We start from the raw sequence: 16,493 nt of genomic DNA, 5'->3' as shown, positions 1-16,493 counted from the left end.
ATGTCACTCTAACTTTTTCCTTAGCCTAAGTATCTTAATTCGTCGTCTAACCAGCCCCTAATATGGGAATTGAGACCTTGACTGGTGAAAATCATTCTTCTGGGAAAGATTCCTTGATGCTGACTCTTGGGATGCTGGATTTTGATCATGCACTAATTGAAGCTGCTCCTCTTACCCTCACTGATAAGAGCACTCCTGAAGATAAGATGGCTTATGAGAAATGGCAAAGGAGTAACAAGATGTGTCTTATGCTTATCAAGAATTCCATCAGCCCAATCATCAGAGGAGGCATTCCTGATTCACCTAACGCTAAGGCTTATCTAGCTTCTGTGGAGGAACAATTTCAAGGAACCTCTAAGGTGCATGCTAGTACTCTTATCTTGAAGTTGGTGACTACAAAATATGACGGGCGCACCGGCATTCGCGAGCACATCCTGATAATGAGCGACATGGCCCGTAAACTTAAGGGATTAGCCATGGAGATCAGTGAAGGTTTCTTAGTCCACTTCATTATGACTTCTCTTCCTTCTGCATTTGAAGCCTTCAAAGTCAACTATAATACTTAGAAGGACAAATGGTCCATGAGTGAGTTGATTGCTATGACTGTTCAAGAAGAAGAGCGCCTGAAGCTGGATAAACCAGATGTTTTTTACCTCGTGGCTACTGAATCGAAGAAGCGAAAGGGCAAATTCCATAAAAAGGAATCTAATAAGGTCCCTAAAACTGATGTAAGTGCACCCTCCAGCTCTAACAGATCCACTAGCAAGTCCTACTGCAAGTTCTGCCGCAAGGTAGGACATAAGCAGTCTAAGTGCTCAAGCTTTAAGGAGTGGCTGACTAAGAAAGTTAATCATCTAAATATGATAATTGAGTCCTTTAATTTAAATGTTCCAACTAATACTTGGTGGTTTGACTCTAGTTCTATGGTTCATGTGACCAATTCAATCCAAGGATTCCTTACAATCTGGAAGCTGGAAAGAAACCAAAGAACACTTGAGATGGGGAATGGACAAGAACTATTTGTCGAAGCTGTGGGAACCTTAGAATTACTTATGAAAACTGGAAAATGTATTAAACTTTATGATACCTTATATATTCCCGAAATTACTTGGAATCTTGTATCGGGACCAAAGTTAGACATTGATGGTTTTTATGTTTCTCATGGTCATGGCAAACTTACTATTTCTTTAAATTCTCAATTGTTTGGTACTGGTTTTCTGGATAACGGTCTCTATAAGTTAGAACTAGATGATAGTTTCTCCAAATCTTTGTTATCATATAATATTAATGAGAACTTAACAAAGACCAAGAGAAAACGAGACTTAGAAACTTCATCCATGTTCTGGCATCAACGTTTAGGTCACATTTCACGAGATCGCTTATCTCGACTTGTGAAGGATGAAGTCTTACCATCTTTCGATTTTACTGATTTTGGAACATGTGTCAAATGCCTCAAAGGCAAAATGACATCCACGACTAAGAAAGGTGTCACTAGGAGTTCAAAATTATTAGAAATTATTCATACTGACATTAGTGGCCCTTACAGCATCGTTGGAATAACAGAACATAATTCATTTATCACTTTTATAGATGATAATTCTCGTTACATGTACTTGTATCTCATTAAGGAAAAATCTGAATCACTTACAACTTTTAAAGATTATAAAACTGAAGTTGAAAAACAACTTGATCTTCAAATAAAAGTTGTGCGATCAGATATAGGAGGTGAATACTATGGTAGACATACTGATTTGGGACAAGCCCCTGGTCCATTTTATGAGTTTTGTAAAAGTCAGGGGATTGTGAACCAATACACCATGCCCGGTACTCCTCAACAAAACGATGTTGCTGAAAGGAGAAACAAGACCCTAATGTACATAGTGCGTAGTATGTTAGCCAACTCCAATTTGCCCTTATTCCTCTGGATCGAGGCATTAAAAGCAGCAGTTCATATACTCAATAGAGTTCCTTCCAAATCTGTCCCTAAAACTCCTTATGAACTTTGGACTGAAAGGAAACCGAGTCTTAGATATATGAAAGTATGGGGCTTCCTTGCTGAAGCTAAAGTTTATAACCCTTTCTTAAAGAAGCTTGACATGAAAACAGTAACTTGTCACTTCATCGGATATCCCGATCACTCAAAGGGTTATAGATTTTATTGTCCTTCCCACGTCACCCGCATTGTAGAAACCAAGCATGCTCATTTCCTAGAGGATTTCAAGATCAGTGGGAGCAGTGACAATCCTTACCTGGATTTACTAGAAGTACAAGAGGCGGGGGGGAGATCTACATCGACTACTAATTTGCCTCTGATCACTCCTCTTGTACCCACTCCGCGCGTCACTGCACCACCTACTCCACGCTCAGAACCTGATGCTACTTTGAATCCATCCGAGAATGAAGGCACCCTGAACGACAAACATCAGTACAATGCAGAACCCGCTAATCAGCTCAGGAGGTCATCTAGAACTAAAATTGCTACTAATTTTGATGATTATGTAACCTACCTGAATGAAGCAGAAATGGATGCCAGAAGGTATACTGATCCTACCTCTTACAATGAAGTCATTACTAGTGATCAGTCTTCTGAATGGAATAATGCCATGCTCGATGAGCTTGACTCCATGAAGAAAAACAATGTTTGGGATCTAGTAGAATTACCCGACGGAGTAAAACCCGTAGGATCTAAATGGGTGTTCAAAACCAAGCTAGATCAGAATGGAAACATTGAACGCTTCAAAACAAGATTGGTTGCAAAAGGGTTCACTCAGAAAGAGGGAATTGATTATCAAGAGACCTTTTCACCTGTCTCTCGAAAAGATTCCTTAAGGATCGTAATGGCCCTCGTAGCTCACTTTGATCTAAAGCTACATCAGATGGACGTCAAGACCGCTTTCCTTAACGGCGACTTGTATGAAGACGTGTACATGCAACAACCAGAAGGTTTTAAACCTGAAGGTCAAGAACACCTAGTCTGCAAGCTGAAGAAATCCATTTACGGGCTGAAGCAAGCCTCACGGTAGTGGTACATAAAGTTTGATGAAGTCATGAAGAAACAATGTTTCCTTAAGAATCAAGTGGATCAATACGCCTACCTCAAGATGAGTGGGAACAACTTTACTATACTTGTCCTTTACGTAGATGACATTCTATTGACAAGTAATAGTATAGACATGTTGCATGAGTCAAAGCGCATACTTTCGCATAATTTTGACATGAAGGATCTCAGAGAGGCCGCTTATGTTATTGGCATCGAAATATACCGAGATAGAGCTAAGGGGATTTTGGGATTATCCCAAAGGGCCTACCTTGACCGTGTCCTCACTCGTTATAACATGCAACATTACTCTCCTTCTGTGGCTCCAGTAATTAAGGGAGATGTTTTCGGTTCTTTTCAATGTCCGAAAACAGAGGCTGAAAAAGAGCAAATGGCGATGATACCTTATGCATTTGTAGTTGGAAGCATTATGTATGCTCAAGTCTGTACTCTTCCGGATATCGCGTACATTGTTGGAATGCTAGGCCGGTATCAATCTAATCCTGGTCTAGATCACTGGAAAGCAGCTAAGAAAGTACTTCGATATCTACAAGGCACAAAAGACTATAAGTTGACCTGTAGGAGAAGTGACAGTTTAGAAGTGGTGGGTTATTCTGACTCTGATTTTGCAAAATGCAAAGATGACAAGAAATCCACTTCTGGGTATATCTTTATGTTAGCAGGCGGGCCTATCTCATGGAAGAATCATAAGCAGCAATTAACAACAACCTCAACAATGATGGCAGAATATGTTGCAGTGTACAATGCAACATGTCATGGAATGTTGTTGCGAAATCTTATCGCTGGACTCAAAGTCATTAACTCCATTTCCAGGCCATTGAAGTTTTATTATGATAACTCAGCTGCCATTAGTTTTTCGAACAATAACAATTCGAGTGGCGCTGGATTATATCTTGATACAAAGTACTTGTTCGTACGTGAGCGAGTTGAGGAAAATAAGCTCTGTGTTGAGTATATTAGTACTAAAAATATGCTTGCGGATCCGATAACTAAAGGTCTCCCACCTAAAGTATTCGAAGAACATGTTTCGAAGATGGGATTATCTAAAGACCTTATTTAGCATATTTGTACTTACTTATGTTTAATAAAATTTCCTCATTTATCTTGATTTGTGTGTCCTTAAATATGTTTATGCATGCCTAAATATACATAGACACTAACTGTACAAATCAAAGTCTAAAGGGCTTACTTATCAATTGATCCTAAAATTTACTTAAGTTTTAAATTTGTATTGTAGTATGATTAATGGGGGTCTTGAGTTGAATACTGATTCAAAGACTGTATTTCTCTGCTACAATTACAGTTTAGGACTAAAATGAGTATTAAAATCTGGCCAGACTTATCTAATGCTCATAATAAATAATCATTTGGCCAAGTGGGAGAATGTAAGAATATTACGTGGCATCTCACGATTATTTATCTTATTAATTGATCAATCACCATAATTATCCTATTATATTATTGGTAATTACTTGATGGACGTAATTACTCTTACCATAAATAATTAGGGTTTCCCCTTGGGTGTATTATAAATAGAGATTACCAGACAACTAAAAAGACACCCTTATATTCTAACATCACACGGCCGAAACTGATTCCCTAAAGGGATTTTCGAGCCTCTCATCTCTTTGCCTCTCTACTCACATAATTCTATTCTAAGCGATACACCTTAAAGGGAAACCCGATCAATCTTCGTCCCTCAGCCATGCGATCACAGGTCTATCAGGTATTATCTAATCATTATTCTCGTTTCATTATATGATTGAGGAATCCTAATCCAACACTTTATGCATAAGACGACCTCCAATGGTGTCATGATTCGTCCGGTCTTAACCGATATACTAATATTTCAATTGAATAAAATATTTTAATGTGTCTTCCTCATTAATAATAAGTTAATACCACTTAATTTTAGTAGCTTATAAACTATGTAGATAAATATACATTTGTTTAGTAAATAGTTCAAAAAGTAATTTATTAAAAAAATTATAATTTACAAAGTCCTTACCTATTTTAATCTCACATACATAGATATTTATTGTACTATTTTAATGTTTGTCGATTATCTTTTAATTTTTTATATAATTTAAATTAGTTTTTTTTTAAAAAAAATGTATATTCAAGTAACAAAAATGTTTTATTATATGAAGATTACACATAATAAAAATTGTAAAAAAGAAATTCAATATAATATAAGAGTAGTCTAAATTAAGAGATAAAAATTTTAATTTTAAAAAAATTCAAAACTAAATTTAGTTAATGCTAATTAGATCAACTTATTTAAATAAAATACTAGTTCAAATGAAAAATATACATTTTTTAGAAAATAAATAAAAATAGTAATTTTTAATTAAATTTAATTATTTTAAAGAAAAATTATAAATGAATAATAATATATTTTTACTTAGAAACACGAATTAAATTTATATAATAAAAAATGTGCAATTATATTTTTATGTAATTTATATTTTCCAACTACTTTATCAATTTACTTACCGAATAATAAATTAACTTATTAGTTCAGAACTTATAAATTAAAAAATAATATATTATATACTAGGTAGTTTATAACTAGGTTTTTCAAATAGAATCTTATAAGACCACTTATAAGATATTATTTATGTTATAATAACTTTTTACTTATCACGAGAATGGATGGAAATTTATTATTATAAAAGATTGCGTAATATAAATTTAAACATAATCCTTAAATTGTGTTTTTTTAATCTAAATCTATATATATTTTTTAAAGTAGAAATTAATAAGAATTGCATATCAGGTGTCCTTAATAGATTTTAACCTGACATTTTTCTGCACCAATAGTTTTTTAATTAACGTTATTTTGGTCTTTTTAAGTTGAAAAATTTACAAAAATAGAGTATTTTTTAATTCAATATTATTGAAATAAACAAATTTAAAAAAAAAATCATGTTTATAGGTGTTGGAGATCCCATATCGACTAGAGATTAGAGTATTTCATTGTATATAAGTGGGTGCAAACCTCAACCCTATGAGCCGGTTTTATGGGGTTGAGTATACAACTTTATTTGAAAAGAATTTATGTTATATAAAAATGATTTCAATTTCATATTTGATTCTTTAAGTGGGATTATAACTTTTATCAACAAAAAATAAAGGAAATATTTCAGGATGTTATAAATCTATTCACATAAACATAGACTAGTCGCTCTTTGAAAATCAATTGTATGACTTAAAATTTATGTTCTCCTTTCACATTTTCATATATACTTCCAATGCTTTGTCTCCCTTGTCTCCATGTTTAAGATTTTTCAGAGATTAGAGATTAAAGTATTTCATGTAACTATATCTACAACCATATCATGAATATCTTCCGCACAACACTCATGTTCTCACATTTAAAATATATGCTCACAAGTGCATTTTTTAGTTCCAAATTAAATCCCAAGTCACATTAACAACATGATTGTGGATTTTCTTACCCATATCATGACGAAAACCAATTCCACAAAGACCAAACATCGTTAGTGTCACACTACTTTGCTACCAACATAGGCAAACACAACTTCACTTGAGGGGTTAAATATGAGGCTAAAGTTGTGTTTATATAACACTACTTCTTCACAACAATGTTAAGTTGTTAGATTGAGTCAAACTGATTATCATCTATAAAACCAGGGGAAATTTTTTAAAGAAAGGAAACTTTTATTTCTTGAAAATGGAGGGTTGTAGGTGGAAGGAACAAAGTCTTGTTAATAAGATAAGATTATAGATTTTCAGGATGATCTATGATTAAAATACCAAAATATTAAATAAATGTCTCCTTGTAATAAAACATTTTTAGAATTATAATTCATGACTTGAGTGTAGTAAAACATTTTTAGAATTATAATTCATGACTTGAGTGTGTAAGTATTTGAGGATTAATTATTTGCAATGATTTCATAATCAATTTGAGGTTAGATTATGAATGGGTTAAATTCATTTTCTATTATATTACAAATTGTTTCAATTCGATTTTTAATTGATAAGATTCAAGTCTAATAGTTACTAGCTTTAAAAAAAAACTATTTAACTATTTGTTAAATGAAATTTACCTAATTAAGACAATATTAACTAATTTAATTGGTGACAATTCATCATTTAATTGGAATAAAGAAAATTAATCTGTTTTCCTTGGTTCTTAATTTCACTTCGTTTAGTTTTGTTTTTTATTTTATTTAATTATATTTTTATTTTTAAAAACAAATTTGCATTTTTATATTTTAATTAGTTGATGCAAAGCATGAGTTTAACAAATTAAGTGATTATATGTGTTTCGATCACAAGTTCTCCGTTGAGATAAGATCGTTAACAAACTTCATAGTTGAGTGCTAAGGGAATGAGTTTTCGATCTTCACAGACGATATCAATGTTTCAATCTCAAGTATTCCGTTAAGATAACATCGCTAGGGTCAATTATTGCATCTGAGGTATAGTCTGCTTTTGAGTTTCATCCCAATTTTGTCCTTAAAAACGTCTCAGTGATTTTAAAGATGCAAGCGTATATAAACGATCATTGATTTCGACTCCTAAGAGATATAATACTATATTGAAATATCAAAACAATACCATATGATCAAATTTGCATAAAATTTTCTAGATCTCACTAAAAAAAATAATATTCAATTGTTATTTTTTTTTATCATTAAACTAAGAAGTATTTCCCTACAAAATTTCAATTTCAAGCCTATACTCTACCATACCCATTATGTTCTTGATAATAAACTAACCTATTTAACTAATGAAATTTATAAATATTATATTAATATATTTTAATTTATATTGTTTTTAAGAGTCAATATTTTCCTCAATTATTTTTATCTGTCTAAAACAAAAAATCACGAGATACTAAAACAAATAATACCTCAATTCAGTAATTAAACTTAAAAATATTATTTGAATAAATTTGAAGATATAGCACACATCAAAATATATGAGAAACTATGTAGGTCTTCTAACTACCATGAGACCATTTTTGCCCCTTATTACTAAAATGAGATCATTTTTAAAAAGATTATGAAGTTACAATTTCATTGAGAAAAACTTGTGACAAAAATGACAAGACTTTAATTTAAGATGATTACATATAAATTGTATCACTTAACAAAATTTCACTTTTTCTTAGTGTAAAAATTGTGACATATTGATAAAACTTTCCCAATCTCCCAACCCTATTTTAGTAAAAAAGAAGAAAAAAATTACCTATACTAATTAAAAAAGGAAAATGATAATATACCATTCTTATGTAATGAGTTTAAAAATAAATAAATATATTTAAAATAAAATAATATAAAAAAATATTAAAATAATAATATTAAGAGTTATAATGTGATTTTATATAAAAAAAATATTATGAATTTTCAATGTATCATTATTCATTACAAAAAAATCCGAGAATGTAAGTAGAAGGTGGTTTATGAAAGTTTAGAGTGAATATGAATGAGGATTGAGGTTGGAATTTATGAAAGCTAAAACAAACAAAATATTATGTTATAAAAGAAAAGGAAGGAGAGAGTGTGTAAGAATCCCAAGTCCTAACAAAAAAGCAGATTCCTCTTCTCTCTTCTCTCTCACTCCACGTTCAAAAGTCGTGAACTAAAGTTACAAAACCAAACACCAAAAAGTAACTAAAACAAACGCGCAATCCAAACACACCCTAAACCTTTTCTTCTTTCGGTGTCGCGTTCGGAGAATTTCTCAGATAACGGTTCCTCAACAACGTAACTCTTCCACTTCCACACTCATTTCGCAAACTCCATAAAAAAAATGCTCACGTGCATAGCACGGCCCAAGAAACCCGACTCGGCCACCGACGATCCGAGTTCGCGCGGCGCCAAATCGCTGACATGTCAGCTGAAGGAGATGGCGCTGAAGGCGTCGGGGTCGTACAAGCAGTGCGGTCCGTGCGCGCCCTCGCAGAGTCGGCTGAGTCGCGGCGGCGAGTCCGATTCGGAGTCGTCTCGGCGGCGGTGGGGGAAGGAGATGGAGGCGCGGCTGAAGGGGATATCGAGCGGCGAGGGGACGCCGAGCTCCAGCGGGAGGAGGACGATGGTGGTGCTGGAAGAGGAGGCGGAGCCGAAGGAGTGGGTGGCGCAGGTGGAGCCCGGGGTTCTGATCACGTTCGTGTCGCTTCCGCGTGGCGGGAACCACCTCAAACGGATTCGGTTCAGGTACGCAATACTCATCTCTCTCACTTTCGCTCTCACTCCGAGTCGTTTTGCTGATTTGGATGCCGTTTAGGTTGGTCCATTCTCCTAAGCACTATCTCATGCATACTAATGTTAATTAATGCTTTGATTTAATCCAATTAATACGTATTTTGTTAAAAATTATTAAACGTTTATATTATATTTTAAACATAAGAAAATGTTGATTCTATTTTTTATGTTGTTGTGAAAACTTAATTTAGTTTATGTTTAGATGTAAACTTAATCACATCTAATTATGATTTTGATCCTAGTAAACTTAAACAAGAGAGTAGATTTATTGATTTGAAAGTACACCAACCAAGTTTAACAAATACCAAACTATAATAAAACTACACAATTTTTTTTTGTTTACATTGCTTTGTTTTATATACTCCAGTTCTTATGTATGGGTGCATGAAAATGTCTTTTTTGGGATTAGTGCCTTCGGTTTCTCTGTGTTGTTTTGTTTATAGCAAAAATGAAAAATTAATAAGGATGGTGGTTAGTTTTATTTTATTTTACCTTTTTATATAATTATTTAATGGAGTTGAGAAAACATGTAAACTCACTTCAATTTTGAAGTGAAACCAAAGCTAAAAAAGCGTATCTAATTAAGTTAAATTAAGGGTTCTTTTATTCACTTTAGAAGTAAGCTTGTTTTAAAGAAATTAATTAGTTTATTTTATTTTGAACACCTGATTCAGTTTGGCCAAATATAATGTAGTTTGACATATATTTAGTGTTTAGAGATAAATAGGATTTTCCATAAAAGAGGAGAAAATTAATAGGAAATACCGGAATTCATATATTTTGTATATGAATTTTTATCAACAATATGCAACTGATTATCAGTTTTTATTTGAATGTGGATGTAATAATGATCTATTTTTTTCCCCAACAAAATAGACTGAATTTAGTTTCTTAAAATTTATGCATGCTGCGATAACATTGATCAAATAGATAGAAAGTATTTTAAATAAAAAAAAGTTTGCACAAAAAATATAATATTATAAGAAAATCCCCCTCAATAAATTTTAGTAATTTTAAGTATTTTCTTTTAAAATGTACAATTTAGATTTGACCTAAACTTAAAATCATGTGTGTTGGGCAGTCAAAGTTGCTAATGATGATAGAAGCAAATTTACGTTCTAATCTCTAGAAATGTTGGTTAAGTATGAGAGTTTTGTATGAGGTTGATGATGATCCTCCAAAAACATTTAAGAGTATTTATTTCAAAGCATCAAAATTTTATAACCAGAGACAGACGACAGTCAAACCCTTTGTCTATTTTGTTTTGGTTAGACTTGAATTGAAACAGGTAATTAGTTTGACACTGTTGGAGATTCCACGTTAACTAAAAATTAAAGCATTTTATTTTATATAAATGGGTACAAACCTCAATCACATGAATTAATTTTATAGGATTGAATTAATTTTATAGGATTGAGTTAGACTTAAAATCCAATTTATTTATTTCTATCATTATTATTGATTATACTCACTCATCTCTTCCATATGTGATTAGTGTGTGGCAGCATCTAAATCTCCAGTTTTTTCAACGCCATGAGTGATTAAATTGAATGAATCGTTCTCTGCATATTTGGTGGGTCCATCTTCCCCTGTTATTTCACGCCTTTGCCAAAAGCAATCCTTAAAGTGGGTCCAAAAGTAAAACTTATTGTGGCTTGAGAGTGGATGTGGGTCAGTGTTAATTGTCTTGGGAACCTTTAAAACTGGGTCTTGTCGTTTGGTCGGAGGGAGCTCTTACGCATTATTTTCAGGAAATTGACAAAGATAAAAAAAGGTAAAAATATTTTTAAATTTTAGTGTCTATTTTTAAGATATGAATACAAAAGAAATAAAACTGAAAGATGGAATATAAATTGTAGTATATGATGCCAAGTTTTTTACATATTTTCACGACCAACAATATCTATTCTTCACGCTTGATTCTCCGTAACTTTGTCTTCTCTCTCTCCTATAATAGTTGTTGTCTTTTGATCTGCAATTTGCTGGGGAATGCTCCCACATCTTCTTTCAGTCCATAACTATATACAAGACAAAATGTGAACATCTGCTAGGTGGGGACCTAGTAAAGTTGTAGATATAGATACTAGATAGATAGCATAGCTTATAGTGTTGTCCTGTTTTTTGCCAAACTTCCTATTTTTGTCTTTTATCTCATCGTGAAATAAAAGCATCAAATAGTATGGGTGTAATCTTACGTCCTACTTGGTGACTTGAGGTGCAGTATCAACCAATAAGAAGGCCATAGGGGTGCTGGTGGGTGGGTCAATGTATGAATGATGTTCTCTTTCTCTTTTTACCCCACGGATTTTAGCTAAGAAATTTAAGAACATGCTTTGGACTTTAGTTATTTAAACATGCTAAAACATTTAAATAACTTCTTTGTTTGGTGCGATTAGTGATGTAGTTGAGACTAAAGTTTGGACCCACCTGCTTTCGATTGCTTAGACAACTTCACTGGAAGGTCAATCTTGGCCTTGGAACGACTTTATTTTCCTCACCGAATGATTGGGTTTGCTTTTAATTATTCATCGGAGAATTCTTTGTCAAAAAGCATCTACTCGAGTAACCTAACATGATTGAGAACAGTGTCATACACCACTGGGTCAATTAAATATTTGGTCAACAAAACAACAAAATCATCATATATAGCAGCAAATTGCGACCAGTTGTATGTTTCGACCATAGAGTCTCAAGGGGCATTCCATGCATTGATGCACATGGAACAAAGCATAGTTTATGAGTAACATCGACCAAAAAAACGAAAAAAGTTGACAATGCAAGAGAAATTAAGAATGATTCAACTCTCAATGTTTTTTCATTATTTTTAGATTAAGATTGCATTGTTAATTTCCAAAATTCTGATGCTACGTATCATAATGGTCCATTCTGAATTATGGTTTATTTTTTATGTATAGTCGCGATGTATTTAACAAATGGCAAGCTCAAAGATGGTGGGCAGAGAACTACGACAAGGTCATGGAACTTTACAATGTTCAAAGGCTTAACCGCCAAGCTTTTCCTCTTCCAACTCCACCAAGGTCTGAAGACGAGGTAATGTTTGAATTTATTGATCCTACACATATTGTGCATCGTTTTGTAATCGTCTGCAGACTGTTTTCTTTTATAACTTATACCCAAACAAAGCATTAAGGGTTGGGAGATAATCCTTTGGTTATAAAAAAATGATATTAGAGTCATTTTGATCCTATCTTAACGAGTGTTTGTGGGGTTTATCAAGACATCCGCTATCGTTATCAGACCACCCATAATATGTTATTCCACGCACGAGTTGTCATTCTCAGCGTGAGGGGGTGTGTTAATCGACTAGAGATAAGGACAATCTATTTTATATAAGTGGGTGCAAACCTCACTCCATGAACCAATTTTATGGGATTGAATTAGGCTTAAAGTGCACTTCGTAATATTGGTATTCTTTTAAAATTTATAGTTCCATCTAACAACTATTTTTATTTAATAATTTAATTAAATATAAATTAATTTAATATTTTATTATCATATAATTATTAAATAGATATAAGAGAAAATATAGGGTGTCAAAATAGTTTTTTCCTTTAAAAGTTTGTACAATTTTAATTTCTGACGTATTTGCATGTGCAAGAACTTTAATCACTTGGGTTACAAATCAGAATCATTACTGCTCATATCCGTAGACTATACTGTAGGTATAAAACTAGTCGTCATGCGCTGTGACCTGTTTGATAATTTGGATTGTACGTGCAGACTTGCGGTGGCAGTGGTGCAAATAGCAATGCTCGCTTTTGTCGGGGCCTATTAATAGTTTCTTCACTTGAAAAGAACAAAGAAAATATTCTTTTAAACATTCAAGATAATTTTAAGTCATAAAAGTAAGTACATCTATTATTTTTCCACAACACTTTATGAGGAGAGAGATAATAATAAAATAAAAGAGAGAAATATAAAATAAGTTGTAAATATGAAAATTCCGGTACGTATAATTTTGAAAAATGAGAATATAAAGCTATTGAGAAAAAAACTATTTGTTATACTTATAGAAAAATGTTATATGAAAACCAGAGTATACTGTAGATGAGTGAAATGATGTAATAAAAAAGAGTAGAAAAACTGAATGATGCAAGAGGGGTGTTTTAATTGTGGGAGTGTCTAAAGATAGTTTTCTATCTTGTATCATATGTCATGCTTGTTTATTTTGTTGAATTGCTGTATGACATACTGTGTCCCTGTTGCAGCTAGTCATATGTTTTGCAATCCTTGTCCCCATTTTTTCGTAGTTTACCAAGGTGAAAATTTTGACCATATTTTTAGTGTTTTTGATTTGTTTTGGTGTGTGGGTTGAACGCAGAGTTCGAAGCGTGAATCAATAGAAGAGATCCCTGTGACACCTCCACTGAGCAGGGAAAGGCCACCTTGTAATTTATTCCGTGGAGGAGGAGGAGGAGGAGGAGGGGTGGCAATTGGGTACTCATCCTCTGATTCGTTTGATCAGCAGTCAATGCAATCCCGGCATTACTATGATCCAAGTGGTGTGAACTCAACCCCGAAGGTGTCCACCATTAGTGCTGCTGCCAAGACAGATATCTCATCAATGGATGCTGATGCTTCTATTAGAAGTAGCTCATCTAGAGAAGAGGCTGATCGCTCTGGCGATCTATCAATCAGTAATGCCAGTGACCTGGACGCTGAATGGGTTGAGCAGGATGAACCTGGGGTTTACATTACCATCAGAGCTCTCCCAGGTGGCAAGAGGGAGCTCAAACGAGTAAGGTTCAGGTATGCTAGCTTCACCCAACTTTTATATGTTATAAAAAAATGATAAAAAAATAAGAAGAAAAATGTTTATTATCATCTTATGTGTGTATGGTTACATAACTTCATGCATAGAAAATATATAGAAATTTCTAACAGGATACTAATAATGAAATTCTATCATTATTAAATTAATTGTATATATTTAGATATAATATTACATACGATAATTACATATAATTTGATAATTATTATTTCCTTAATATATGTGTTTCGAAATTGTATCTACAACTTGTCCGGGTTATGAAAGGAGCATAGTTGATTCAGGCTTCTAAGTTCAAATTACTGATGCTTTATATGTTTTGTACTCTGATTTGTCTATTACTAAAAGTCATTCCTCAATATCATAAGCATGTTATAATAAATCTTCGAATGGGGATTTATTTGAGTTTATTTCTGTGGCTGTATTCTGAGGTAGAACTGTATGAAATTTATATATTTTTTGTTGTCTGTTGCAGTCGAGAAAAGTTTGGGGAGATGTATGCCAGACTGTGGTGGGAAGAGAACCGTGCCAGAATACATGAACAGTACTTGTGAGTTTCTTTAAAGGGGTGGTTGCGGAGGTGGTGTTTCTTTTTAATTTGCTTAATTAATCTATGTTTTTGCTATCTGATCTCCTTATGGGCGCGATCAGATGTTAGAACGAGTGCTAATTGGCACCTTATCTTGGGCTATTTATACAACCCTAGACCTCTAATTTTCATGCCATCTATTCCAGTTGTTTTCTTTAATCCAGAGAGAGTAAATGTAGCTTCTGTTAGTCAGGTAGCAATTGTTTTGTCGAAGCTCATAAGTAATGTAAATTATATAGCTGTTCAAATTGGGCATAAAGATGAATCTACTCTTTTTCTTTTTGTTTTTTAAGCATTCATACTTGCAACTTCTAGGTTCAGATCAGATGTTTTTCATAAATAATGAACTTGCATGCGTCAACAATGAGAGAAAAACTATATATGTTATGTGATCTGATTGGCAATTTTATATAGCATTATTATAACCATACCGTTTAGAAAATAGCACATGAATAGCTTTCATGGAAAAATGCTATTCACATGGCTTTCTATTACTGTTCAACTGTTATTTCTAGTTTGCCTTCAAAGATATATACAGCTTAAGGAAGGTTGAAAAAGCTCTTAAAGATAAAGGTCGGATATTAGCAGTATCAGAAGAGTTGAAGCAGTGCATAAGAAACAAAGTTTAGGCACTGAATCAAGACATGAACACAAGTGCAATTGGAACTGACTGGGTTTACCCAAATTAGTTAGTCCAAAATGATGAATTGCTCGTAAGTAAAGTTGAATTAGTAACTCAATTACAATGACAAAGAGACTTTGCAATTCCCTTGTTCCACTTTCCTAAGTTTTTTTTATTTTATTTCAAAAATATCTTTCTTTAATATTCTGGATTATATAATCCAGAAGTATTTTTCTAGATTCATAATTAGTTTTCGAATTATGTGATCCGGAAGCTTTTTGTGATTAACTTTTAGATTACATAATGAAAGTCTTTTCTATACATGGGATTAGCTTCTGGATTATATAATCTGGAAGTCTTTTTTCATATGTGTGATTAGCTTCTAAATTACATAATCTGAAAGTCTTTTTTGAATATGAGATTAGTTTCCGGATCATGTATCAGGAAGTCTTTTTTCAAATGCATAATTAACTTCCAAATTATATAATATCTGAAAATCTTTTCTGGATATGAAAATAGGTTCTGGATTATATAATCTGAAATATTTGGATATATTAAGAATTACATAATCTATAGGCTTATTTCAAATAAATAAAAAACTTCCAATTTTTATAAATATAGAAAACACTTATGGATCCGAAAAGTTGAAGTTGAACTAGTAACATGTCCATTGAAGTCTTAATTTACTTTTGTGATTTCTAATCTGTTACATTATTTTAAAAAATTTATATTTACTTTTACTTCAATACAAGAGTCTTATAAAATCTCATTTAATAATATATTATTTAAAATTTAACCCAAAAATATTTATTATTGTAAAATATTCATAGAAAATAATAGTTACTTAAAAAAAATCTAAGATCTTAAATTTAGTATCATATTAAATTATAAAACTTAAATCTTAAATTTATGATCTTATGTATGATTTGTAATGGAAATGTCCAATGAGGTTTTATAAGTACTAAAAACTGAGAGCTACCAAAATAGGTGTTAAATTAAAATTAGGCAATTCTAATCCCATTTATTAAGAACTATAATTATATTTTAAAAAATGAAATAATATTTTATTAGAATACATACATTTGTTACAACTTATGTACGAAATCACTTAATCTAGAAAGATAAAATTAGTTTTATTAATGTGACTTTAATTTTAAAGAGAATTATATTTTTATAAAGCATACCAAAATAGTACA

The 16,493-nt window shown here is 32.4% G+C and overlaps 1 protein-coding gene across 1 annotated transcript; it reads left to right on the top strand.

Annotated features, from left to right (window-relative positions):
* Positions 1–8,595: 8,595 nt before the first annotated feature.
* LOC137822027 (protein Brevis radix-like 4) lies at positions 8,596–14,934 on the top strand. Its single transcript, XM_068626907.1, has 4 exons — positions 8,596–9,249; positions 12,213–12,348; positions 13,640–14,067; positions 14,562–14,934. The coding sequence occupies exons 1-4, from the start codon at positions 8,846–8,848 to the stop codon at positions 14,638–14,640; spliced, it is 1,047 nt and encodes a 348-aa protein (XP_068483008.1). The 5' UTR covers positions 8,596–8,845; the 3' UTR covers positions 14,641–14,934.
* The last annotated feature ends 1,559 nt before the right edge of the window (positions 14,935–16,493 follow it).

This window comes from Phaseolus vulgaris, chromosome 9 (assembly GCF_000499845.2).
Source record: "Phaseolus vulgaris cultivar G19833 chromosome 9, P. vulgaris v2.0, whole genome shotgun sequence".
Lineage (NCBI taxonomy): Eukaryota > Viridiplantae > Streptophyta > Magnoliopsida > Fabales > Fabaceae > Phaseolus > Phaseolus vulgaris.
The sequence above is the reverse complement of the archived record's forward strand: the minus strand, read 5'-3'. Positions and strand labels throughout refer to the sequence as shown.